General features: G+C 40.7%; 3 protein-coding genes across 3 annotated transcripts in view; 1 reads left to right on the top strand and 2 right to left on the bottom strand.

Moving 5' to 3' along the window:
* Window positions 1-129: 129 nt before the first annotated feature.
* Window positions 130-11,685, bottom strand: LOC117416703 (E3 ubiquitin-protein ligase HECTD3-like). Its single transcript, XM_034028065.3, has 21 exons — window positions 11,031-11,685; window positions 8,854-9,014; window positions 8,649-8,741; window positions 8,317-8,452; window positions 7,812-7,933; window positions 7,168-7,281; window positions 6,745-6,827; window positions 6,438-6,603; window positions 5,913-5,994; window positions 5,313-5,495; window positions 4,843-4,895; window positions 4,699-4,763; window positions 4,284-4,387; window positions 3,624-3,737; window positions 3,239-3,328; window positions 2,829-3,035; window positions 1,729-1,858; window positions 1,424-1,498; window positions 1,118-1,199; window positions 888-959; window positions 130-574 (listed from the first exon to the last, which is right to left on the bottom strand). Exons 1-21 carry the CDS (start codon window positions 11,385-11,387, stop codon window positions 490-492), a joined length of 2,574 nt encoding a protein of 857 aa, XP_033883956.3. The 5' UTR covers window positions 11,388-11,685; the 3' UTR covers window positions 130-489.
* A 430-nt stretch (window positions 11,686-12,115) lies between these two features.
* On the top strand, window positions 12,116-24,912 carry LOC117416964 (uroporphyrinogen decarboxylase-like). The gene is made up of 10 exons (XM_034028483.3): window positions 12,116-12,273; window positions 15,095-15,207; window positions 15,306-15,385; window positions 15,718-15,780; window positions 15,872-16,069; window positions 16,621-16,782; window positions 18,452-18,589; window positions 19,008-19,108; window positions 19,668-19,734; window positions 19,955-24,912. Exons 1-10 carry the CDS (start codon window positions 12,251-12,253, stop codon window positions 20,117-20,119), a joined length of 1,110 nt encoding a protein of 369 aa, XP_033884374.2. The 5' UTR covers window positions 12,116-12,250; the 3' UTR covers window positions 20,120-24,912.
* The window catches only part of LOC117417489 (zinc finger SWIM domain-containing protein 5-like), a 58,019-nt gene continuing 54,744 nt past the window's right edge, over window positions 23,268-26,542 (bottom strand). Inside the window, exon 14 of the mRNA XM_034029665.3 lies at window positions 23,268-26,319. Within this exon, the coding sequence (XP_033885556.1) occupies window positions 25,457-26,319 (863 nt within the window). The 3' untranslated portion in view covers window positions 23,268-25,456. The remainder of the gene's footprint in view (window positions 26,320-26,542) is intronic.

The following is a 26,542-nucleotide window of genomic DNA, read 5'->3' as shown; positions in this document are numbered from 1 at the left end:
AATCTCTCAGCTGTTGTTCATTTAAAGCCTGTTTGGTTTTGTGTTCTGCATGCTGTCTTAGGAGGACCACTACTTTAGATTGCTCACATTCTTTACTTTTCAGTAATGATTCGGTTCAGAAACAAATGCAGCAGTCTGAACTATTTATTGAACCCATTTATTCTGCCACAAGTACAGAAAAAAACTCAGTTTGATTCACTGTGTTACAGGTAATAGGACCCCTCCTAGTTTCCTATTTACAGCATATAATGTAACAGCACTATTAAGACATAGAGACATTTTCAACCCCCCAAAATAAGTCACAAGACAATGTTTTTAGTTTATTATTATTATTATTATTATTATTATTATTATTATTATGTACATATGTGATTGGCAAAATCGGTGTAGATATATTTGATTCATATTACCAATATCAGCTACGGTAAGTGCATATAAAAGCCATGTGGTATTTCAGTACTATTGATTTTGTCATCAGTTTGTGAGCCATCACTCCTCCCAGGGACTCACGTCTGTATCTATTGCTACGCAGTTGTAAGCTGCATAGCGAAGCTTCTCCTCACAGACTTTAGCACTGAGGATAAGAGGAAACAGACAGCGAGTTAGTATTACAACTATTGTAGAAAACTAATGGCATAATTAGAACATTGATGCATTGAAATTGTTCTATGCCATAAATGTATTATGGGAAATGCTAATTTTACACCAAAGATCTCCCCCAAATAATATTCAACAGACAGAATAGGGAAGTGCACACTGCTGATCTTCCACAGAAATAGCAAACAAGTTGTTTTGCTTTTGTTAGTTGAAGTATTTCACCCTCTTAACAGATGGCACCTTGAATGAGCAGTAAGAGTCGTTGTAGATTCATGTTCTGAAGTGCCTACCTGGGGTAGTTTGGTAGAAAGAGGGTACTGGAGCAAGTAGAGGACTGTGGAAGAGCATCTGTGGTTTCAGTTCTAGAGGACAATAATGAAAGAAAGACATGACACTCTCTGCCAAACAAACAGGTGGAGGAAACTGCAGAGTAATTGCAATGTAAATGCTGGATCAGTATATTATTTAAATTGCAGATATGGTTCTATGATCAGCAGTGAGTGTATTCAGGGACTCTTACCCCTGTTTATCTGGGAAGATGTAGATCGGGGCAGGAAGTCGGCTCCTGCCTGTAACGAACCTCAGGAAACGGCTCCGGTCCTCTGAAGTGGTTTAGAAACAAGAACACACATTCAAAATTAACTCCTAAACTTTAATCTAAATCTCAAACCTCTGTGACATATTCAATTTATGTATATTCATTATTATATCTTTTTTATTTGATAATTTACTAAACTATATTTTACTATAAAAGTTTAATAATTACACAACCAGGCACCTCTAAGCCAATTTATGCAGTTAAACCTTTTTTTCTTTTCTCACTGACCGTTGGTGAAGTTAGTCAGTGCTTCCCATAGATACTGCACTCGTACTTCAGAGTGCTCCAAATCCTCATATCGGGCTAAGAGGGGAGGGAAATAAAAGAGTAAAAAGCTGTTCACTCAGTACAATGGAGCTGTCCGAAACTGCCCAAATTAAACATGAATTACAGTTCACAGACCAGGCTGCAATACATTAAATATCCAGCAGGCGGTGTTGTATACACAAGTCCCTATGTGCAAAAGTGGTCCCATAAAAATGACTTTATAGTTAATTAGTTCTGCACTACAGAATGTGTGAGTCTGTACTCACTGAGGCGTTTGAGGGCCTCGACGGTGATCTCAGGGTCTCCGCACACCTTCTTCTCCAGTTCCTGCCAGGTCAGGAGGTCGAGGACGGCCTGCGGGACCACTTTCAGCAGGCCTGCCTGCATCGCTGCGATCTGACACGCAATAATAACACCACATTTCATACACCCCAGGGAATTATGTACAGAAAAAAAAATCGAAATTATGCACAACTATGCGGTATCTCTGTACAAGTATGTACAAAGTAACAAAAGTATTGTGCAGTTGTATTGGGTTCTTCTCTCATACTGGATATCAAAATACTAGCATAAGTAAAAAAAAAAATAAATAAATAATGGAATTAAAAAAAAAAAATTTAAACATAAAAAGTCTTTCTAAATTCCAAGATTGAAATAAAAGGAGCACAAGCTCTTTCAGTTTGTCTTCCGAAGCAGAGCGCCTCCGATCGGACAGGGCAAGATTATACAGCAAGTTGCTGTGCTCAGCATCGGCTGTATTTGTTACTACATTATCTGAAAGCGAATGTTTTCAAATTAGGAAGACAGTAGCTGTTGATGACCAAAACAAATTGATGTCAATTTCCCCTGGCGGCAGAGTGCTCTGGATCGCATCGGGTGCCACCTTCACAGTGTACAAAGCACAGCAAAGAAATTCTTTTACTCTCTGTTTTGCTGATATATTTGCAACATAGGACCTTTGTTGTGGCATTTTCTGGCAAAATCTATCAATGTTCCCTTGATCCTCAGTGAGATTTTTCCCTGCCCTCTGTTCACAGTGATATTATTTAATATTACACACCTATGCATGGCGATATGTTTTATGCGTAAAATTACGCGGGTGCGTAATTCCCCGGGGTGTAATTTCAGAGGCAGGGAAGTGGCTGAGCTTCCCACTCTCCCCCTATACCCACTCTATCCAGCCTTTCTGAAAGACAATACAGGAACAAACCCCCCCCTTCCTCTGATTCGCAATGACAATAAGTCATACCTCCTCCAGAGGTTATTTCTAAGGATTTTATAAGTAAGAAAAAATAAACTGAACCATTTTAAAATGTATCAAGTACTCATCTTGAGGATGCTAACACACAGGGTGACACCAGCCTACCTGCTCACGGCTCTCCTCCAGCCTGGCTTTCTGCACCAGCCGGATGAATTCCTTGCGGTCCTCGTACTTCACCACAGTGCTACTGCAGCCAGGACTCAGCTCCACCACGCGTCCGTCGCTCAGCAGGGTGGTGTAGGTCAGCTCAGAGCTGAACTTGAACTCAAATGTCTCCTTGTCCATGCTCTCCATTGCCTCCAGCTGCTTCACCTGAAGGGGAGGCAGGGTGAATACAGAGACGGTACTCGACAAATTAAAAAAAATTCAGCGCCCTGTTCTACCTTTTGTGAGTCGAGAGCGTGGAGGGAGGGATTATCAAACCCTAGTGATCTCTGTTGATTTTATGTAAACTTTTATTCCCCCACTCAACGTTGCAGCTTTCCCTGCTCATCATTCAAGACAGTAGTTCTCACCAGCACAGAGTCAACTGCAGGGAAGTCCTTGCTCCAGCTCACTTCTTCTCCTGTTAGCTGCTTCCACACAATCCCAGGCAGAGCCAGCACCTACAAGATCACACAGCAGCTCAGTACTATAGTGAATTTTAGGATTCTGTTGCGAGTAAGGCTGTTTAATGGATTAAATTGACCTTTGTATAAATGACTGTTTAAACGTTTAAAACATCACATTTTTTTATGAAAAAGTAGAATTGATTTATGTTAGTCATATTTATATATTACTTTTGTATTTATTTCAAATTTTACATTTGATTACATGGTTTACGCTAAATGATTATTTTTTTAAATCCCTCCCCTAAAAAAAAAAAATTGGGGAGATGCAAATGCAGGCTGTCGTACTCACTAGGAACTCCTTTCCTCGGAGCGCTGCTCCCATCAGCTGTCCAATCCACTCGTATTTGTGAAACTCCCTGCAGGAAGGGTTTGGGACGTAGCGATCCCGCGCCTCCCCGGTACCCTACAAAGCAACAGCAAGGAGGCCCTTCAAACTGTGACACGTTCACACTGATCTCTGCTGTGCCAGTACTGATGATCTCAATATACAATGAGAAGTGTATGGTGCTGCATTCCTAGACGTCAGTTCAAAGGGCTTGGCAGCTCAGGAACCAGCAAACTTAATAAAATAATTCAGCGTAACCTAGACTGCTGCAGGGAGTGTTTTAGGAACAAGTATTATTTTTAAAAGGAAGTGTTAAAGGAAGACCAATAAAAAGATACCAAAGGATTGCTTGATAATAATCTTTTTTTTTTTTTTTTAAAAATCATACAAATGCTTATATGGCCAAACCTTGAAGTGACAGATCTAACAATACACTTGAACCAGACCTTCTCAGGTTTAATTGATACATGCAAGACCAGGTTGGAACCAAGTCATGGACTAGAGAAGCCAGAAGTTCCACTTCTTAAGAATGTATGAACATCTGTGTGTGTTGTAAATAATAGTACAATGAATGCTTCTCACAGACAATGCCAAATAGAAACTAAACAGTAACCCCTTACACACCAGGTTGGATGTGCGAGTCAAGAAAGGTAAAGGCACTGGGCATTCAGCAGAACTCGGGCACAGCTCCTCAGACATGTCAGCCAGGCTGTCTCGGAAACCACCACCTAGCATTGGACAAAAACATACAACTACTAAACATGATTTTAATGATGGTCACAGATTCCACAAACAAAGGGACGCCTCATATGAGCTTCTAAAAACAATGCATTTCATGTAGAACTAGAAGATATTGACCGCTATTCACAAAACTCAGAGTTTTTCATTAATTCTATAGTTTTATTTACTCAACTAAGGAATGTAAGGTGAACCATGTTTTCTGTCATAAGAGACAGGATTGGTACTGTTTCTAGAAGGCATAGATCTGGAAACAGGCGTTTGACCCAATGGAGCATTCCCTGTTTTTCAGCTGGGTTACCTTGGTCAATGATCCCCTCAGAGATGAACTTGCACTCCCACCACTGGTCATAACTGACCGGCCACCTGTGGAGAGAACATACCCATCAGCTACACCCGGTCCCCTCTGGGTCAAGAGCAAACTTTATTTACAGGAGCATAATACCTGTAATCCAGCATCTTTTCATTCTTATCTGAAGGTTTCAGACCCTCATACACCTGCAATTTAAATTTGTTTAAAATGTAACACAGTAAAACAATGAATTCAGTACAGTACTCTGGACTATTGTCAGAATCACATTAACAAGTAAACTACTCGATTCTTTGTAAAAACAAACAAAATCACTTTTTTGTCTTATCAGAAAATGGGGCTTGTGAATTCTATGTTCATGAAAGGTCAGGGTCAATGGTACTGGCTACTGTCAGACACAGTGGTACAGGGATGGAAATAAGACTACCACTGCAAAGCTCTTTGATCCATTCCTGGTTTTACTATCTGAGCTGGTTACCTATACACTATGGCTAATCAAAGTCAATAGGAGTCTTATTTCCATCCCTGGTGCTGGCAGGTGCCAGGAGGACAGGCACTGTACAGTATTAACTCTGCAGCTGTCAGCACTGCATGGCGCAGCGTACCTGAATGAAGACAGCGTGCTTGCAGCTGGGATCCAGAGACGGGTTGTCACGGTGCTCCATGGCCAGGCGCCGGTTGATGTAGAGTCTGGGCATGAAGTCAGGCTTGCTGGTCTCCGAGTCCTTCAGGCACTGTGTGATCAGGGCTGAGCGTCGCTTTGACAGCAACAGGAACTGCTTGATATGCTGAAACAGAGGAACCCAACCATAATGAGCTGATGCCATTATTTCTATTTTTAAAAGGACACGTATAGTAAATAGTAAAAAGATAATCAGTTTCAGGGCAGTAGTTCTGATTACAGGAAGAGTACTGGAGTAGGACTGCCCTATAGCACCAATCAACAGCACATGTATTTAGTAAGAAATTTTCATATTAATGAAAATATCTATAAGGGGGGATCTAAGAAAATATAACTCAAAGTCTTGTTTATCACTCCTTTAATAAGTTTTTATAATGATTCGTTCCCCTTTGGCAAGTATTAATTCTTTGATATTAAACACTACTGGCCTCTCAGTGGCAATCATGGTGTACTCTACAATGACCAGTTCAGGCAGGGATACACACATGCATCACAGACCATGTACGTTTTCGAAAGGCTTCACCTTCAGATGGCTGAAGGTCCCCAGTGTGTAGTCCCAGGCAGGGACAAGATGGGGGAGCAGACCATCCAAGAGTGAGATGAACCTAAAATAAAAAGCAATCAAAAGCCAGGAAAAGATGATAAAGCACTAAAGAGATGTGAAATTGGTCAGATGTGTCTGTGCATTTTAATGTGGTCAAAGGGTCATCCACATTACACTTGGGTAGGAAACAAATAATGACACTTCAGGGCACAGCGCTCTCTTTTTTTTACCCGCCACTAGTCTAAAAGTCGAACTACTAAAACCAGAGTATGTTTCTAACAAGTGTAACTAGAGTATATCAGTGAGTACTTTATCAGGGCTTGTTCTCCATACAGTCAACTGACTGGCATGAACTGTAGTTAGCACTAGATCGCAATGTCAAAGGTGAAGTTAAAATTCATTTCTCTACTCTTTTAGCTTCAGTACCATTTCCACTGCTCCCTCAACCATGTGCAGTTTCATTTTTCATAATGAAAACTGTGTTTTAGTTATCCCACTCAGTACCTCTGAATGACCAGGGCTCTTCTGTACAGCACCTCCAAGTCAGTCCCCTCTAGTCGTGGGTATCGGACCAGGTTTGGAGATTGAAACATGTCTGCGTTCAACCCTAGGTCACGCTCTCTGGATGATTTGATCTTAATTCCTCTGATCCGGACGTCAATCCCTTCACCTGGGCCAAGAGAAAAAAGAAACGTATCTACACGCTGTTAAGATTACAGACAAAAAGATTCTGCAGTAGGCTTTCCAGTATGACAGTCTAGTTCCATACAAGGGATCATATTTTTACTGCAGTATTTAATGCACTACTGACCTCTGCACTCCACTATTCGGATTTCAATGACTGGCAGATGTGCGGTCATGTCTTCCAAAACGCACACTTCTCCAACCAGACGCCTGAGGAAAGAGACAAGACCATGAAGATTCAATTCACATGGGCAAACCTTTTTTTCAGACAGATTTTACTAAGCTTTGTTTTGGAATTTATTTCAGTAAGAAAGGTGTATGCAGGAGTGCTGAAATTAACATTTTGAAGTATTTTATTTTTAGCTTATTAAAGCATGGTAGACTTACATCAGGAGTTAGAAATACAATTAACAGCTGTTTTGAAGGGACCAGCTTGCTGTATTGGAAAAAGCTGATTCCTGATGCAGGGGGGAATCAGAAATAAACACTTTCAGAGGAAAAGAAAAAAAAAACAAGCTTGAGGCAGATCAAAGAAGTTCTGTGAACCTACTCATCGACATGAACGTCACTGAGCTTCTTAAGGTTGTCTCCTTCTCCTCCATACACAGCAATTCTCTTGGGCATGTAATTGTCATCTGTTGTGTCAACAGTCAGAATCAGCTTCCTGGAAAGAAAAATGAATGATGTCAATCTAGTCTAGGTGCAAAAGGTCGATCTAGTAGAGAGTAATGGGGTAAACAGACAAGCAAATCAACTAACAAAAATACAGAATGCTTTTCTTGAACCATTATGTATGCATTTCAGATTACAATCGTGTTTATAAAAATCACCCTTTGTGCTCTCTATATACTCCTGGTGTCATGGGAAATATTCACAAGGCAGTCTGATAGTGGGGGTAAAGATCTCTCACTTATAGCACTAATTCAATTCACTGTACATTAATGCTGATTCAGTCACACTGTGGAAAACTGCACTGTACACGGCTGGTTATTTTCAGTAACACTTAGGGCTGTGTCTTCACTTAACAGCGGTACTAACAGATACCTGTAACTTTTGTGTTGCAGTCTTTTACGTGATCAAAGAGCTTACAAAAAGACATTTATGGCGGTACACGAACTGCAAACTGGATAGAGGAACAATGCAATAGTCTACACAGCAATGTTTTTTATTTTACAATACGGTGGGCCTCCTTACTTTACAACAGTCCCTTTCTTCATGCGCAGGCGTATCCAGTGCTGTCCCTGCGCTCCGTCACTCTCCCAGTATGTGCCAGTGTCCCCATCCGTCATGCACCAGGCACCACCATTTGGGTCTTCCTAAGAATAGACAAAACAAAGATACATCAATACACACCAAGACCAACTGTACACATGACAAGATGGCGAGACACAGTTTTATATTACAGAAAGAGATATCCATAGCATGAATAGGAAATTGTTCTTAATCACTTAAATGGTTGACTGAGCTGGAATTTAGAAAAAACTGAGGCTTCCCTGAAACTTTCCTTTGACACCTGGTCTGGAACTAGAAAACAGAAATAAACCTTCCACTCCAAGCTTTTAGACATCCATTTGGTACAGTGGCCTTAAAGGGACCAATGTACAATATCAAAAACATTATTCCTGCTGCAGGAGGACACAATGGGACAATGAAATGAAACAATCCAAGTAGTAAAGGAGGTTTAAATACTGCCACTTACAGAACATGAAGAGACGTCAATGCTTTCCACATACTGCTTGATGCTTCCCAGGTCCTCATCCTCTTTACTGACGTGGTCGTAGAAATAATGAACCAAATCTTCATCGCACTCGAATGTCCAGGTGGGAGGAACATACCTGCAGTTACAGAAACAACACAGCACGTCAGCCAAGCAAACATCCTCTTCTTTCATGCCTGTCCGTATAAACATTCTGAACTTGGATGATTTAGAAGAGCAATACGATCTTGTGCAAGGCTCAAAATCTTTGAACAAGATTCTTTCAAGTGTTATGTTGCCTGTTGTTTTTTACTGGGTAACAACTCGCCGATTACCTGAGCTTCTGCACAGCTGCGTCATCCTGCTGTGCAACTCTGGGTTTCGATCCCAAGTGCAGGCAACACTGCGCATCCACAACCTGCTCCCACCTGTTAAAAACAATAATCAAACAGAATGTCAGAACACCGCAATTACACAATGCAGGGTTCTTTTCCTGTATGTGATCAATTCTGTTCTTCTGAAAAGGTGGGCTTGTGAGACCTGGTATAAGGTTTGTAATCGTATCCAAACAGCTGCCCCTGTCGCTGGACTCTCTCTTGTGACTCCACAGGAACCAGCCGATCTCCTCCCTCTGCATGCTTACAAACCAGGATCCAGCCCTCCTCCACATCCAGACCACTCCTGTGCTCTTCCAGCTGCTCCTAGGGAGGAAGAGAGACCATTGGTGGCCATGACTGCATTTTAGACTGTTCTTGGTTATACTGTACACTGTGTTTGAGGATCTATGTAGGGTAGGAGGAAACTTACCCATGATGATGGGCAACAAGCAGAACCGCATACATGAAATGTCATAAAATTGTGAATTACCAAAATCAAATGCTGATTCGCCAAGAAGCAACAGTGGCGGAATGTGTTTGAAAGACTTTTAGCAATTATTCAGTTCTTGGCAGAACACAATCTTGCTTTTTGTGGTTCCAGTAACAAACTTTACCAACAGGGCAATGGCAACTTTCTAGGTTTAGTTCAGCTGCTTGGTAAATTTGATCCAGTGGTGCAGGAGCATGTCAGATGTGCAGTGTCACATGATGTTCGTGATCACTACCTGAGCAAGGACATTCAGAACGAACTGGTCCAGATCATGTCAGCTAAAGTGAGAAACGAAATTCTGAAACGTCTGAAAGAAGCAAAGTACTTTTCTGTAATCTTGGATTGTACACCTGATTTGAGTCATTTGATTCGTTACTGTAAGCAACTCTCAAGTTAAAATCAATGAGCACTTTTTAAGCTTCCTTGTTGTTGAAGACACAACAGGTAGGGGTCTTACAGAATCATTTCTGCAAGAACTGGAGAGGCTTGGTATAAACATTGATGACTGTGGAGGTCAGGGATATGACAATGGCTCCAATATGAAAGGAAAGAATTCGGGTAGAATCCTGGACCTGCATAGTGGAAAGTGTAAAAGCGGTGCGGTTTGACATTGGAGAGGTGCACGATGCTCTCACAGCTAATGCCGAAGAGCAGGGTGCTGACGCAGGAGTGCGACATGAGGCTTCATGTCTTGCACAAAAACTCCAGGAGTATACATTCCAGGTATTACTTGTTATGTGGTACGATATACTGTTTCACATTAATTAAGTCAGTAGAATCACGAAAAGCAAATCATTCGACATCAGTGCGGCAGTCCGAGTTGTCATCGCTTTGAGCACAGGAACACTGCACATACTTCAGTGTACTGTACACAGTGTTAAAGATCTGGAAAAAGAGGAGTGACGCAGTAAAGTGTAACAATCTTCAGATACACTTGACATATCGAGGAAAGTCCGACATCGACGGAAATGTCAGCTTGGCCGACCTTCTGCCACAGAAATCATCGCCCGTGGATGCTTTGCAGCTCATTTTATCACATGGATTTAGTGACGTCTTTACCAATACCTGAATACTGTTAATGATCCCTGTCAGTGTGGCGTCAGGAGAGAGAAGTTTCTCTAATCTGAAACTAATAAAAACATATCTTCGTTCAACTATGAGCCAAGAGAGACTGGTTGGACTGTCCACTGAGAAATGCTGCCTAGGGCGCTAGTATGCAAATATTTATCATATGTAATACATTGGGTATTGTACATTTTTTTTACTTTTGCAACTTTTGCGGTGCACTTCTCATTTTGTCTTGTTCGTCATGAATTGCTTTTTATCGTCTGTTTCCAGTTTACGTTTGCAAAAAAAAAAAAAACCCAAAAAAACGTGTAATTAATGGCGAGATTTGACAATAGGAAAACTCATCACTTCGCAATTGGTTGCACCTGTACCACAGCGTACCACTTTCTAGCATCACAGGGCTCAAGTTTTGGTACGCGTACCACATTGTGATGATGTACCACTCTATAACACGACATTGGTACTTAAAATTCAAAAAGGTGGTGGCAGCTCGTTATTCAGACCTGTTCCTGTTTCTATAGGAGCACTGGATGATTGAATGACTCACATTATAAACAAACCTATTCATATTCAAACAAGACTTTTGGTTTTTCCCTAGATATTTACTTTGGTGGTACTAAATTAATGTTAGCTGTCAATCAGAATACATTATCAACTCACATTATGACGCAACAGTTGTGATACATTCATATACCATGACGTCACCTAGAACCAGGAAGTGAAAACAAGTAATTCGATTTAAAACATAAATACTTACAGTAATGTAAATAATATTTGAATACCTTGTTTAATTTCACCCAGAGACCGTAAGTGTTGCAGTGTTCCTCTCCCGTAGCCCTAATGCATGTCCCTTTCTTGGCTTCGATGTTAAATTTTAAGAGTTTTTTGCTCGGCAGAGACTGAGATGGACACTCCCAGACCGAAATAATAGTTTTCCCCGCTGCAGAGCTCCCGGTGGAGGTAGCCGACGAACAAGAACTGGAACTGAACGATGAATCCTTACAGATTTTGTAACAAACTTCCTTGGGGACGAAACATAGCGCCTCCGGGAGGGGTTTATTGTGCCTAAAACATTCTATGCATTCAATTAAAAAACGAACTCTTCCTAAAATAATGTGTGGGTTATCGCCTAGTGACATCGCTTTCGAGTAATTTTAAATTGTTACCGGACTACAGACTATTGCACAGCCGCCACCTGAACCTGACATCGGAGGCACTTTCTTTCAACAGCAAGCGAGCCTTAGTTTCAGTATGTAAATAAAAACCTTTTCTTTTTTCAAACCAGAACGTTCTTCCACATTCTCAGTATATGTGTATATAGTCTGCACCACTGTCTCAATGGCCAGCGCTGATCTCTTGTTTGTTTCCAGTAATGTCGCAAACTCCCAAATAGCTGCTTGTTCAGCTTCTGCCCCAGAGGGCAAAGGTAACAGGGCACAACTCACTGCAGTTTTGGCACCGTATATACTGATATAAACGGGCCATTAGACAAACAACCTGCAGGAGTGTATTGTATTTGGTATTTTGGGCTAATACTAAATTGACATTAGATTGGTACTGATGGTAAAAAAAAATAAAAAAAAGCTTTGGGATTTGAATTATTTGGTGATAATGTATACTATTTTCAATATGTATATCCTAAATTCTAGTTTCATTTGTACTTTGTTGCAAAATAATGAGTAAAGCCCGTTTACATTACAGTATTTTTTTTTTTTACTCTCTCACCTACTACAATGTTTAAGGTAAGCATTTTAGCCTGTTGTTTGATGGGTCTTTCAGGCACAGGGGCAGACACCGCCACGAGGGGGCTTCCTACTTCAGCCTGTGACGCTATCAAGATGGCCGCGCACATGGTATAAAGGGGGCGTGACAGCGAAGCACCACGATCAAAGTTACAGAACTGATCAGTGGGGATCTACTTGTTACTTGGCTCATCGGCTTACGTGAAGAACGGCGTTGAACATCATTGATACACATACATTGGAACTGGGTCACTGTTGACATGGAGCAGGACAATTACATTCTGTATGTAAACGTAATCCTTTGGTTATTTGCTATACACGGTTATCCTGATGTAAACAAAAATACTGTATAGTATGTTGCTCAATACGATTCGATCGTGTGAAGATGAAGGATATGTTTTGCCTTATTTTTTACATATCTTTATTTTAATTTTATTGAACAGTCTATATACATATCGGCAATCAAACGACACAACGAAACATGCAACGTAGCGACAAATACTTTCATTAAGATCAAGTGACTGCAATACACGTATACATACATAAGTACATGCATACATACGTACATACATACATTTAGCTCGTGGTGTTATTGACTATGAAAGTGTATGACAGTTTCTTAAAGTGTTCTCTCGCTTACATGGTGCTTTACCCATCTGTGTCTGTTGGGGTACTTCCTGTATGTGTGAGGCATGCACACGGCACCATGGATAATACATTTACAGCAGCAAGTGCTTTCATTCTTCTGTTGTCTGCATTGTATAGATGAATTCAAGTGTTTTATCAGGGCAAAGCTAACCCGATCTTTTCACGCTAGCATATTGAAATACAGTAAATAGATATGACCCTGGGCAGAGCCTGTTTGCAGAAAGTGTAACCAGATTTTATTCCTGTATCTAGCGTACTGTGTGTTACACGACTAGGTAAGTGGTGAATGTACAGGCAAAACTGCCATAAGCAACACTGAAATCAAAGTATATCTTCTGCAAGTGATATTGGCAGGTGAGAGTTTTTTTTTTTTTTTTGTCTTGCTGATTTCTAATAATTACACTTGTTAATGTCAGAGCATGCCATAGTACTGAGACTTGATATATAGTGGGGGAGCACGTCCTTTGGTGTGTGCAACTTACACTATGAGATGTATCTTGAAATGCAATTTATTTAACTAACTTATTTTTACGTTAGTTCTGGTGCTAGGTTACTGGTCAATACTAGTTACTAGTGTTTTAACTTTTTTTTTTTTTTTTTTTTTTTTTTTTTTTTGAAAGGTGGCTTTTAGAGATCTGAATCTCGGAGGGGGAAAACAAATTAAATTCAAAAGCATTGCAGTTATATAAAGGGGTCAGCCATGTGAAGATGTGTTATAAAAAATAGCCAAGCTGTCCCAATTTTGTTCATTGTGGTAAATTATGCCCATTCATACTTGGTAGGCCCCCCCTTAACACTCAAGCATGTGCTGCACTGTTATTCGGCAGTTTTAACCACAATGGGATCACCCTTCTTGTCTGCTATCTGTATAAGGGTCCTGCTTACAGAGATAGTGACAACGAAGGGATGGGTGCAGTGAATTCAGATAGAGAAGAACCATATCATGGGTGCTGCAGTTTAGGTAGTGGCTGTATCGCACTTAAGATAGACAAACAGAACAGCCATCTGCTTAACAGGAATATATATATATAATCATTTTTTTAAACATCAATTTAACTGATTTCTTTAAGTTTTTTTAAAGACTTATCAAAAGGTTTGTCTAATAGAATAATACATTTATTTAGTTTTACTCGCATTTTATTTTTTTAATGAGTTAAGTTGTGAGAGGCAGACATTTTCCCGTCCTCATCTCTTTTTTTTTATTTTATTTTTTTAAATTTCAATTCACTGAATGCAGTTGATCAATCCTTGTTCAATAGCACTGCTGCTTGTATGTGTACTAAATGAATAGTGTTATCTCTAACAGTGCCTATAGTAAGTATTCACCCCCCTTGGACGTTTTCACTGTTTGTTGTTACAACCTGAAATCTTGATGCATTTAAATGGGATTTTTTTTCCTTTTTGATTTACACAACTCAACACTTTGAAGAGGCAAGAGACTTTTTATTGTGAAACAACAGTTAATGGGGGGGGGGGAAAAAAAAAACCCAAAAAACTGAAATGTCTTGGTTAGATAAGTATTCACCCCCCTGAGTCAATACTTGGTAGAACGACCTTTGCCAGCAATTACAGCTGTGAGTCTTTTGGGGTAAGTCTCTACCAGGTTTGCACATCTGGATCGTGCAATATTCGCCCATTCTTCTTGGCAAAATTGTTCAAGCTCTGTCAAGTTGGATGGGGATCGTTGGTGGACAGCAATCTTCAAGTCTTGCCACAGATTCTCAATCGGATTCAAGTCCAGGCTTTGATTGGGCCACTCTAGGACATTCACTTTTTTTTTTTTTTTGAGCCATTCCAGTGTCGCTTTGGCTCTGTGCTTGGGGGTCATTGTTCTGCTGAAAAGTGAATCTCTGTCCCAGTCTTGGGTCTTTTGCAGACTGAAGCAGGTTTTCCTCAAGGATTTGCCTGTATTTAGCTCCATCCATTTTGCCCTCTACCCTGACAAGCTTCCCAGTCCCTGCCGATGGAACGCATCTCCACAGAATGATGCTGCAACCACCACTTTTATTGCACACAGATGGACTCCATTTAATTTGAAAGTGTTGAGTAGGTTGTGTAAATCAAAGGGAAAAAAATCATATTTAAATGCATCAAGATTTCAGGTTGTAACACAACAAACTGTGAAAATGTCCAGGGGGGGTGAATACTTACTATAGGCACTGTATAATGGTGGCTTTGTTTCATAAATTGCTTCGGATGGAACTTTTTTCAGTGTTATTTTTAGATGCCTTGAGTGAGTAATCTATTATTGCTGTTGTCAGCAGACATTTCATGTAAAGGAGATGCTATATCTTGGACAACACGTCTGTATCTATCTCTTTCAATAAACCTCGGTGTTCGGAGTATAGGTGGTGAATAATTTTAAACCAGAGGCAGTGGGTTTTCTGATTTTTATATTAAAAAAAAAAAAAAAAGTCATGCACTTATTTTTCTTCTGTTTTCTTAATACCTTTTAGGCCAAAGAATTTTCCAGAACTGAAAAATGAGACCTTTCTGCAGGCTGCCAGAGGGGAGGAAACCCAGCATGTGCCCGTGTGGTGCATGAGACAGGCAGGCAGATACCTGCCAGGTAAGGCTTTGCTTTCTCTGGTGAACGCAGGTCTTGCTAGGAATTCTACAATGCATCACACAGTTTTGTAAAATCCTTTGCTTCCCTTTTCTCTACAGAGTTCAGGGAGGCACGTGCTGGAAAAGATTTCTTTGAGACATGCCGATCTCCAGAAGCTTGCTGCGAGTTGACGTTGCAGGTTGTTAAGTTTGTGCAGTCTTGTCTCGCACTGAGCTACGTACACTACCACAATTCGTATGGAAGTGTGCTCCCTCTGGTGGTTGATTTAACCACTGCAGTTCTATATAATAGGAGTTGTTTTATAAAAGCAGCAGATTCCAATGAAATGTAAAGTACAACAAATTCTGTATAAAACATATAAATGAAGAAATGCTAGCTGTAACAAAGTTTAAAAAAAAAAAAAACACAACATAGCCATTGTTCCTCATCTGTAAAATAAAGTTCAACAGTATTATATAACATGATATTTGATATGCTTGAAATAAATATTCATGCTAAAATGTCTTGCAGCCTTTGAGACGATTCCCCTTTGATGCTGCTATCATCTTCTGTGATATTTTAGTCGTCCCTCAGGTAAGTTAAGTTTTAAGTCAAACGCCATTACAAAGAAAACTCCCATCTGTTTTAGTCATTCTTAAAGCAGACTGTGTGTGTGTGTGTGCAGGCGCTGGGCATGGAGGTGCTGATGGTTCCAGGGAAGGGCCCCACGTTCCCAGAACCCCTGAAAGAGCCGGAGGACCTGCTGCGTCTCAAACCCCAGGTGGATGTGGCAGCCGAGCTGGGTTACGTCTTCAAGGCCATCACACTGACTCGCCACAAACTGGAGGGCAAGGTGCCACTCATCGGCTTCACGGGTGCACCAGTCAGTATACACTCTCATCCTTCACTCCGTGTCAAGCTTCCTTTCATAGCTGGTTTAGGAGCTGCTTTTCTGATGTTTAGCACATTTTTGCAAAGATACATACTGTACATACTGTGTTTTTTTTTTTTTTTCCCAATCTGAAAAGCTGTTGGCATGCAAGCTAAGGTTTCAAATCTGCAGTAGGTTCTGACTTCAGACAGGGTTCTGAGATCTGTGCCTGTTCTTCAAAGAACAGATCTCTGGAATTTGATTAGAAACGACTGGAACTGTGAATAAACATGATGCACAGCTCTGCTGTTCGACTTGTAAGTGGTGGTCAGACTTGTACTATGTGGTTGCTTTATTGGTTAACCAGGAGCAGAGATGGCTCTGAAATATGTTGGCACACTTTTATGACTATTGGAAGTTACGCTTTTATTGTTCATCTGTGGGGGAAGAAGTCACAGCTAGGGCAGATGGATCAAATGAGACAATAGGCAGATAAATGTTGGTCGTCTTGTTTGTGATTGGAGAAATGTTGCTGCACTCTGATCTCTGCTCTCCCTCTGCAGTGGACACTGATGACGTACATGATTGAGGGGGCTGGCTCCCCCACCATGTCGAAGGCAAAGCGCTGGCTCTACTGCCACCCGGAGGCCAGTCATAAGCTGCTGCGGCAGCTCACCGATGTCATTGTGGAGTATCTTCTAGGGCAGGTCAGCGCCGGTGCACAGGTGAGACGAGCACCTCTACCAACATACTGCTCTGCCCATGCTAGAGTTCTGGATATCTAGCCCTACACACCGCACCACTGGTATTGCACTCTCGAACTAGGAGAGCCATTGCAGCCCAGGACTTCGTTCAAAACAAGTCCTTGGTTATTAGTTGAACTTGATAGTTTCAAATAACACTATGTAACACAATTTTTGTTCCTGGGTAGTAAGTGTTATTTCCTAATTGCTTATGCCTCAAAAGTATAGAAAATGGCTATTATTCCCCACAAACTTTGCTTTTGTGACTAGGACAGTGATATTTTGAAATTTACCTATTTCCAATGAGAAAATGGGCGAATTTGTGTCTTTTCGTTCACATAGTCAGGAAAAAACAACATATGAATCCAAATTAACATGTATTTATACTAAAGTAATACAAAAATGACTACAAAAGATTTAGAAGTGAGTAGTTTTTCAAGATTTATGATTATACTGTAAATCACTTTCACGAATCAGCCCCCAAATGTAGTCTCCCATCATGTTCTCGTTATACTGTCCTTGGTAGCGGTGTTCAAAGTCCAGTATATCCTGGTGGAAGCGCTTGCCTTGCTCCTCCGAGTACGCTCCCATGTTCTCCTTGAATTTATCAAGATGAGCATCAAGGATATGGACTTTGAGGGACATCCTACAGCCCATTGTGCCGTAGTTCTTCACCAGTAGAGTCTCAACCAGCTCCACATAGTTTTCGGCCTTGTGATTGCCCAGGAAGTCCCGAACCACTGTGACAAAGCTGTTCCAAGCCGCTTTCTCCTTACTAGCGAGCTTCTTGGGGAATTCATTGCACTCCAGGATCTTCTTTATCTGTGGTCTGATGAAGACACCGGCTTTGACCTTTGCCTCAGACAGCTTAGGGAAGAAGTCTTGAAGGTACTTGAAGGCTGCCGACTCCTTATCTAGAGCTCTGACAAATTGTTTCATAAGGCCCAATTTGATGTGCAGTGGTGGCATCAGCACCTTCCGGGGGTCCACCAGTGGCTCCCACTTGACGTTGTTCCTCCCCACAGAGAACTCGGTCCGCTGTGGCCAGTCCCGCCTGTGGTAGTGCGCCTTGGTGTCCCTGCTGTCCCAAAGGCAAAGATAGCAGGGAAACTTGGTAAAACCGCCTTGGAGACCCATCAGGAATGCCACCATTTTGAAGTCTCCTATGACCTTGATGCCATCTCAGAAGAATGCAGATATGTATCCACTTAGGCAGCTGGAACTAAACTGAACTGGTGGGCTTAAGGCCCCTGTATTTATACTACTATTTATATTACTGGAAAGTTCTAGAAGTTACTCCAAGTTTACTCAGCACTGAATCTATCTGGAATGTTCTGGAAAATTAGGTAAATTTCAAAATATCACTGTCCTGGTCACAAAAGCAAAGTTTGTGGGGAATAATAGCCATTTTCTATACTTTTGAGGGAAAACAATTAGGAAATAACACTTACTACCCAGGAACAAAAAAAAAAAAAAAAAAAAAATTGTTACACGGTGTAATCAGTCAGCCTTCTATTTCCCCTTCTATGTAAAATGTGCCACAAGATGGCAGTATTATCAAACACAGGTATGTAAAATCCAGAGCTTTGGTACGTTGTGTGGTGGGGTTTTTTTTTTTTTTGCTCAACATGTCTCCTCCCCTGTATCGCAGGCCCTGCAGGTGTTTGAGTCCCACGCCGGCTGCCTGGGCCCAGTGCAGTTCAACGAGTTTGCCTTGCCCTACCTGCGGGACATCGCACGCAGAGTGAAGGAGAAACTCAAGGAGTCAGGTCTGGACATGGTGCCCATGGTAAGTCAGCCTGTATATCTCAAAGGACCGAAACATAATTTTATGCCATTAAAAAAAAAAAAAAAAAAAAAAAAGAGAGCTATAATCTGTGCAAGTGAAAGCTCTCTCATTACAGGCTAGGATACATGATATTTTGGATACTGGGGAGAGTGCCAGCAGATTATTGGAAGCCTCTCATCCAACTACTGTCCAGACCCAACCTTGCTTCGCTTCCGACAAGAGCAGGTTCCTAGTTGTCATGGCTGCAGACTGATAAAGCTTGAAGTGGCTTAAAACTGCTGAGCAATAAGAATATTATTTGTTATCCTGTTGTTGCTTCTCAGCCAGTGGCATTAGAGGAGAAAACCAGTGACTTTTGAAAAAAAGAATCGGATTGATGTTTTGGATTGGATTAACACCCCTGGTGTCCCTGTTCCAGATTGTTTTTGCCAAGGATGCCCACTATGCCCTGGAGGACCTCTCGCAGTCCCGCTATGAGGTAGTCGGCCTGGACTGGACTGTTGACCCCAAAGAAGCTCGGTGAGTAGGGGGATTAATTAGCTTCTTTTGCAGCAATAATTCACAAAGCTGAACATGTTTTACCCTTCAAACTGCATGTCGGAGACTATTGAAGGTCATGACATTTGTAGGTTTAATACAGTATTTCACACAGAACATTGCCTCCACTACACATGAAATTGAGCCCATCCATGACTACTATTGTATGGTTCTGCAATAAGCTGCTTCATTTGGATTGAAGGTGTATCAAACCTCAATTCTTTCTCTCGTTTTTCAATAAAAAGCACTATTGGTGCCCTGTCCAGACAATCTTAACCTCTTGCCAGATTTCATTTTTCATTAAATCGCTTTTTAGTTCTACTCTAGCAAGCACTATACCCACAGCGATGCTTTTGTGTTGGTCACAAAAACACTGATTTGTTATTTATATAATAAACCATTGATCAACATTATTTCCCAGGACTCTGTTGAAAATGACACTTGCTCAAGTTTAATAAATTCTTCATTGAAGGAGGGCCTTTTATTAAGCTCACCGCTGTCTCTCCCCTCACCCCTAATCTGTCAATGGCTTTGATTTCAGGGAGAGAACAGGAGGCCGGGTGAGCTTGCAGGGCAACATGGACCCCTGTGGTCTTTATGCTCCGAAGGTAAGGCAGGAGATAAGAATGTATGTCAACAATACAGTCCCCTAAATACAAGGACAGGCAGCAATTGACCTTGCATCCAAATACATGTATTCGAGTAGGTGTAATAGCATTACATACTGTAGTAGTGTTCTGCTTAATACCTATAGATGGGTTGCATGTCAGAAAAGTAGGTGGCTGACAATGTACTGCCATTGATTGACTGACTGATTTTTAAATGTAGGAGAAGATTGGTGAGATTGTGAAGAAGATGGTGGAGGGATTTGGTACCCAGCGGTACATCGCTAACCTGGGTCATGGCCTGTACCCGGACATGGATCCGGATCACGTGGGTGCTTTTGTGGAGGCTGTTCACACTCACTCGAAGCAGCTCCAGGAACAGAAATGAAGCCCTTTTCAGAATTAAAACCATGGGACAGATTTACAAAGCTCTTGCCCCATTGCAAAGTTTCACAAAAGGAAGATGGTAGGGTTTTCTCTATTTATTAAATAAAAAAATAAATATATATATATATATATATATATATATATATATATATATATATATATATATCTCAATTTGAATAGCATTGCAAACCCAAATTCACTTTTTAAATTTTTTTTATATATACTAAATATTTCTCCACCACCTTAGAACCATGTCCTTTTGAAATATTTTGCCCAAATACAATAGACATTATTTCACCAGATCAAACCATTTTGGAATCTTAAGAGGAAACATCAATGTTGAAGACTGCATTATTTACCACAAAGGCATATTGATGCTGCTGTCAGAGGGAAGGTGGGACCTGAGGTGGTTTTAAAAAGGAAAAATATGGACAATGTTTATAGCTGTTGGTTGTAGTTCATAATTGGCAAATTTAAGACCAACAGCCTTTATTTATGAGGTCCACCAGCTTTTCTGCTTTACCAATCATGCAGAATGAAAACAGTTTCAGAGAACAAAGGGAATTATTGTCAGTATTTTTTGGGCCGCAGCTGCAGCGTGTATGATTAGTTTATTATAAATCTTTATAAAATCAATTTGCAGATTACATGACTGCAGTTTAAAAAATAAATAAATAAATAAATAAAAGCAGTATTGACTGTATGACTGACATTTCCTGTCCATGTACGTTGTGTTTTAAATGTAATTGCAGTAATGAATTTATACTTTAATTTCAAAACTCCCTAAGGCCACCTTAAAAAAAACCATGCCTGGGGCCTTGCAATAAAGCTCAATCTTTCAGCAAATCAGAAAGCCTGAAGAGCCAGTCTGCTCCTGGAGACAGCAGGCTCTACATCATTTGTCACGGCCAATGCTATCAGCTTTTTATCAGATCTGAGGATTTTGGAAGGTCTTGGCTATGATTGATTTAAATATTAACAATCCTGATGGAGATGTATGGGCTTATCCCCGGTGGTTTATTACAGATCCATACTAAAGATTTGCGTCAACATCACATTGTTCTGTATCATCGGTGCTTATCAAACCTCTCTCTCCTCATACCAAATCAGGATTTGGGACAGTCTTATAATACAGCCTCAGAAAGACCAAACCATGAGCAGTAAACAATACTGACAGATCTGGGACTGTATCAGTGTAGATATAACTGTAATAATGCGTTTAGTATGACGTAGCGAGCACAACACAAAACAATCATAATAGGTTGTTAGTTCCAACTTGATCTTAATACAAAACCTTTTATAACACATACAGAACAGTGAAATTTAATTTAAATCAATCCTCACATTTTGTGGCTCACCATATGTTTTGCCCCAATAAACCCCCTTCCCCCACATACACAACAGATAGCAGCCGTGGGAGCGAATGGACCAGGTGGGAAAACCAATTATTCCCTCATCTCGCTGCATGTCACTAACTGAAATCAGCTTTCCAGAGGGATAAACCCAATCGCCATGAAAGGGAATAATGCACTCAGCAGCCAACAAAAGCAAATCATACATATTTAACAGCAGGAAAAGTTTGAAGTTCATATATAGAACTCAACGAGCCTCAGAACTGATCAGCCGTATAAGGTAGAGATCAGGCAAGGGATGTGAGAGAGATTATTATTATTTGTTTATTTAGCAGACGCCTTTATCTAAGGCAACTTACAGAGACTCGGGTGTGTGAACTATGCATCAGCTGCAGAGTCACTTACAATTACGTCTCACCTGAAAGACAGAGCACAAGGAGGTTAAGTGACTTGCTCGGGGTCACACAATGAGTCAGTGGCTGAGGTGGGATTTGAACCGGGGACCTCCTGGTTACAAGCCCTTTTCTTTAACCACTGGACCACACAGCCTCCTATGAGATATATAGAGATACAAAATACTCCCTCTGAATGGCAGAAAAAAATATCACTGACAATCCCCATAATTATTCTATCAAAAAAAGTAGTACCATTCAGAAGGTGGTATCTGGTCGGACATGTGCCACACCAAACGTGCACCAGCACTACGTACTGCCAAAAACAGACACTTTTGCTCTTTAACATTATTTTGTTCTACAAAATTGGCAACATTTTTATGAAAATCATATCAAGATAACAAATACAATTCACACTTTCAAAAAAATGGTAGTTCAACATGCTTGTGTGCTTCCATGGTCAGATTTCAGTATCAGGGTCAAAAAGCCAGTTGGGTGGTAAGGGGATGGGCAGTGTTGCAGACTCAGCAGGGAAAGCTGCAGTAGGGACCATTTTTATAAATGGCAGAAAATGATACACCAACAGACTACTTTTGAAATGTTTTGAAATCTTCCAGATAGACACCATCCACTGAGGCCAAATTAATTCTAACAAAAAAAAACAAAACAAAAAAAACCCCACACACCACACACCTAATCCTATCCTCTTAAGTCATTAACTGCAGACTCCTGCCAAGATAATGCATTGCCTCATTTAGAAAGACGATCAATCTACCCAGACTACTGTTGCCACCAAATGCTGATAGGCTTGACTTTTCTCAGTACCATATTCAGTTATGTGGGAAGCAGCATCGTCAAGAACCCCAATTAATCAGCATCACAAGATATCATGAACTGGCTGTCTGGGAGCCTGGCTGGGGGAGCGTGAGTGTTTGCAAGATGAGGACACCTGCAGCTTCACCAGTCCTGCCACTCAGCAGGTGTTACTGTAAAAGAAATGGCTTCAAAATTAAGAAAATGAACCTCAAACCTTTTCAGACGACCATAACAAGGTAGCACAGTATAAATGTATTTGTCTAGGAGACCCTTTTCACCATATAAAATTTAAAAGGAAAGACTATTGTTGAATAGCCATTTTAGATAATGTAAAATATAAAAATTCCTGTAGTATTCATAATTGTTGCTTTTGGCTGCAGTACTTGATATGATTAGTGGAGTTTTGCCCCTGTTCAACTGTCAAGCTCTGAGTGAGTTCAAGGCTGGGTCCCAGTACTCTATCACTGGACTTGTACAGCATCCTTTCCTGAAAAATGCTTAATCATTTCAGTAAAATGTCAGGAAAAAGTTCCACAGGCAAGACTTTTCCATTTGTGATGTTATTGAAGATAAAAAGGAAGAGAACAAATTGTGTTCCACACTTTATTCATAAAAAAGCACTGAAATTTCAACATAAAATCATATAAAATGGTAGTAGCATTACATAAATAGTATTTTTTTTGTTTGACATTAGCTCAAGGTTGCACAAAAAAATTTGATTAACGATACTTGTGGCAACAAATACTGAATACCTTTCTTTTTTCAGTAGCACAAAGAGGCAACATTAAACACTCTTAAATTAAAAATTTGAATCTAAAAAACAGTAGATAACAAAACTAGTCAATATTCTCTACCAGCGCTTATTTCCTTCTAAAATCTAGGACAGATTAAAACACTGGTATAGTTAACACAAAGACACTTGGTAAAAAAAAAAAAAAAAAAAAAAAAAAAAACTAATTTTGTAATGCAATTGGACCTAAAGTATAACATTTTCACATGAAGCACTAAGAAGATACAACTAGGTTAGATATTAATGCAACAGAATTAACCTTTGTACTGAGACAAAGAATTTTAGAAAGGCAACAGTTTTGAATTCAAGATAAATACTTTAGCGGTTGTCCTTGTGCACATTTGAATTTTGTGCAGGTGTCATACTGTTTGACTTTGCTTTACACCAGGTCTTGAATCCAGGTAATCTCAGGCCACATCCACAATGAGGTTACTAACCTGACGACATCCCAACAGAACTGGACAGACCTTCCCCACGCTAGGCAACCACCGTAACCCACTTTCTAAAATCCCTTCACAGATTTTTCAAATCTAGTTATTACTACTAAATATAAAAGTGAGTAATGCTAGAAAAGCTTACTAATGTGGTTAAACAGTTGGACACAGACTGGAACGGGAGCTTCCCATCCCTATTGGAGAAGAAAGGTTTGTGTAACAATCTTGTGATTTACCAAAAAAAAAAAAAAAAGAAACTTAATAAAAAATGAGCACAAACCTAAAGGCCCACAACTGGCTCTCATTTCTGTACTTTTATACTGTATACAAAAAAATAAAAACATGTTTGCCACGTTCCTCATTGAAGTCTCAGCTGAGGTGCAGGTGTACTGTTCAAATCATCCTCATTCTGGCAAGCTTTAAATCCAGCTGTTGTATAGAATAAATGTGAATTTGACAGTACCCGTGTTCTTTCATTTAAGCTTCTTAGCGTAGCCTGAAATCTGGCCCTTTGCTTTACTTAAGATTTTACGCAGATTCTTATGATGTTGGATGTAGGAGATGTTGGGACAGTTAACATTACTCCATAGTTCTGCATAGACTGGTGCTTTAGTTTATCCTGTTACCGTTTTATTTTATTTTTATAAAATACTCTGCCTCTCGCACAACACAGCCAAACAATATAAAATGAAATAACCCCCAAAAAAACAAAAAACAAAACAAAAAAACACCCAGAAACAGGAGCACCTGAGAAATGTTTTGCTTAAGTCTTAACATTCCCAGCCCTCAACATATTCAAGTATCCCAAAATAAATGAAAGGAGACATACAATTATTATAAATTATAACTTTACAATTTAATTGACACTTTTACCATTATATTTACAATATCATAAATGCTTTTGCTACTTTATTTGTTTTTGTCTTTAAGCAATCCCTGAGAATGGAGTTAGTATTTCTTTTACTCATTCTTTTTTCTTCTCTTCATTTTTTTTTTTTTTTTTTTTTTTTTTTTAAAAAGACCTACCAAAAAAAAAAACAAAAAAAAAAAAACACACACACAAGGAGGAAACAAATATGAATTCACACATCTTGCTTGGTCAAGTGTATGCAAGCCATCCTACAGACCCCATGCTGTTCCTGCCTGTGTTTTGGTGGCGCTCATGCAACGTTTAGTGTTGCAGCTCTGCTTTTGATCCCTGCTCTTTACTGCATGCTGTAAACCAGGTTTATCCTTGCAATAGAGAGAGGTACAATATCACACTCTGCAGTTTTTTATATATATATATAAATTTATTTTTTCTTAAACCACCAAGTTGGCTCTTGATAGCTTGTTTGGTTTATGTGCCACTTTTTCCTTTTTATAAAACAATTTATAAAAACAATTAACAGATTTTTTTTTTTTTCTTTCAATAGTACCACAAATCTATCATGGTGCATCCTTCCACCCCCTTTCCAAAAAAAAAAAACACCCCCACAAATTGCGATGTGACGGTTGCTCTCAGATCAAAATAAAATAAGTCAAGTCTTTTTACTATTGCACTCCTTTTAAAAATCACCCAAAGCGCTCCCGCACAAGCATCATGAGCTTCTTCTTTCCCTTGTAGATCTGTTTGAGGTTGTCTATGAACTGGGCAAACTGGATGTGTCCGTCCTGTGCCAGGAGAAAGGTCTCTCTGGCTTTGCTGAGGAACTCAATAAACTCCCCGTAGTGCCGTGGGCTGATGTGAGTCAAGCGGGAGTGGGTGGTATTGATGTAAGCGCTAATGGTAGCGTCCAGTAACTGCCTCAGCGGGGCCTTGTCAGTGGACATGAGCTTCCCGGAGTTGCGGCGGCCGGGGATTCCCGCTAATCCGGGGGCAGTCATGGTGCAACGGCGCAGGATGTCCGACAGAACGGTGGCGCAGTGCACACTCTTCACCACCAAGGGGATGATGGCAGCCAACTCGTTCTTACCCAGGGAGTGGCTGAGCGCGCAGGCCCAAAGCACATCATTGATGGCCGGGTGCGTGTCCTGGTTGTAGGCCAGGTTGAGGTGGGTCATGGCCAGGGAGGCCAGCTTGAAGGCCCGCAGAGGGTAGCCACGGTGCTCCATGTAGCGGGCGATGGTGAAGAGCTGGGAATAGGTCATGCCGGTGGAAGCTGCGTCGATGACGATCTGGTAGGCCGTCTCGAAGGCGATGTGGTCCTTCTCGCACAGCGTCAGGGCCGACAGAGCGCAGTTCTGCGGGTCCTTCATGGCGCACTGCAGGGCCAGCGTCCGTGCACAGCTGGCCAGCTCCTCCCGCTGGGGGTAGTCCAGGCTCAGCCGCAGGATGGTGTTGTGAGACATCACTGTGGCTGCAACGATGCTGGTGGCCTCAGTGGGAGTGAACAGGGTGTACCAGCTCTGCAGGATGCTCACGAGCGCACGCAGGCCTGTAATGGAAGAGAGGAGGGAAAACAGACAAGGGGGTTAGAGTGAGAAGAGAACGGTACTAGGTCCATTAGAAGTATTAATACATCCATCAGGCACAAGCCAAGGTTTTTAACTTGACTAAAAAGGGGCTTTGGTATTTTCACCCCTTGAACATATTTTGGCGACAGTCTGCAAAGCCTGCTGCTACCTATTTCAGTAATATTTAAAGAGTTAACCCAGGAC

This window comes from Acipenser ruthenus, chromosome 12 (assembly GCF_902713425.1).
Source record: "Acipenser ruthenus chromosome 12, fAciRut3.2 maternal haplotype, whole genome shotgun sequence".
Taxonomy (NCBI): domain Eukaryota; kingdom Metazoa; phylum Chordata; class Actinopteri; order Acipenseriformes; family Acipenseridae; genus Acipenser; species Acipenser ruthenus.
Note: the sequence above shows the minus strand (reverse complement) of the source record. Positions and strands in the feature narration are given on the sequence as shown.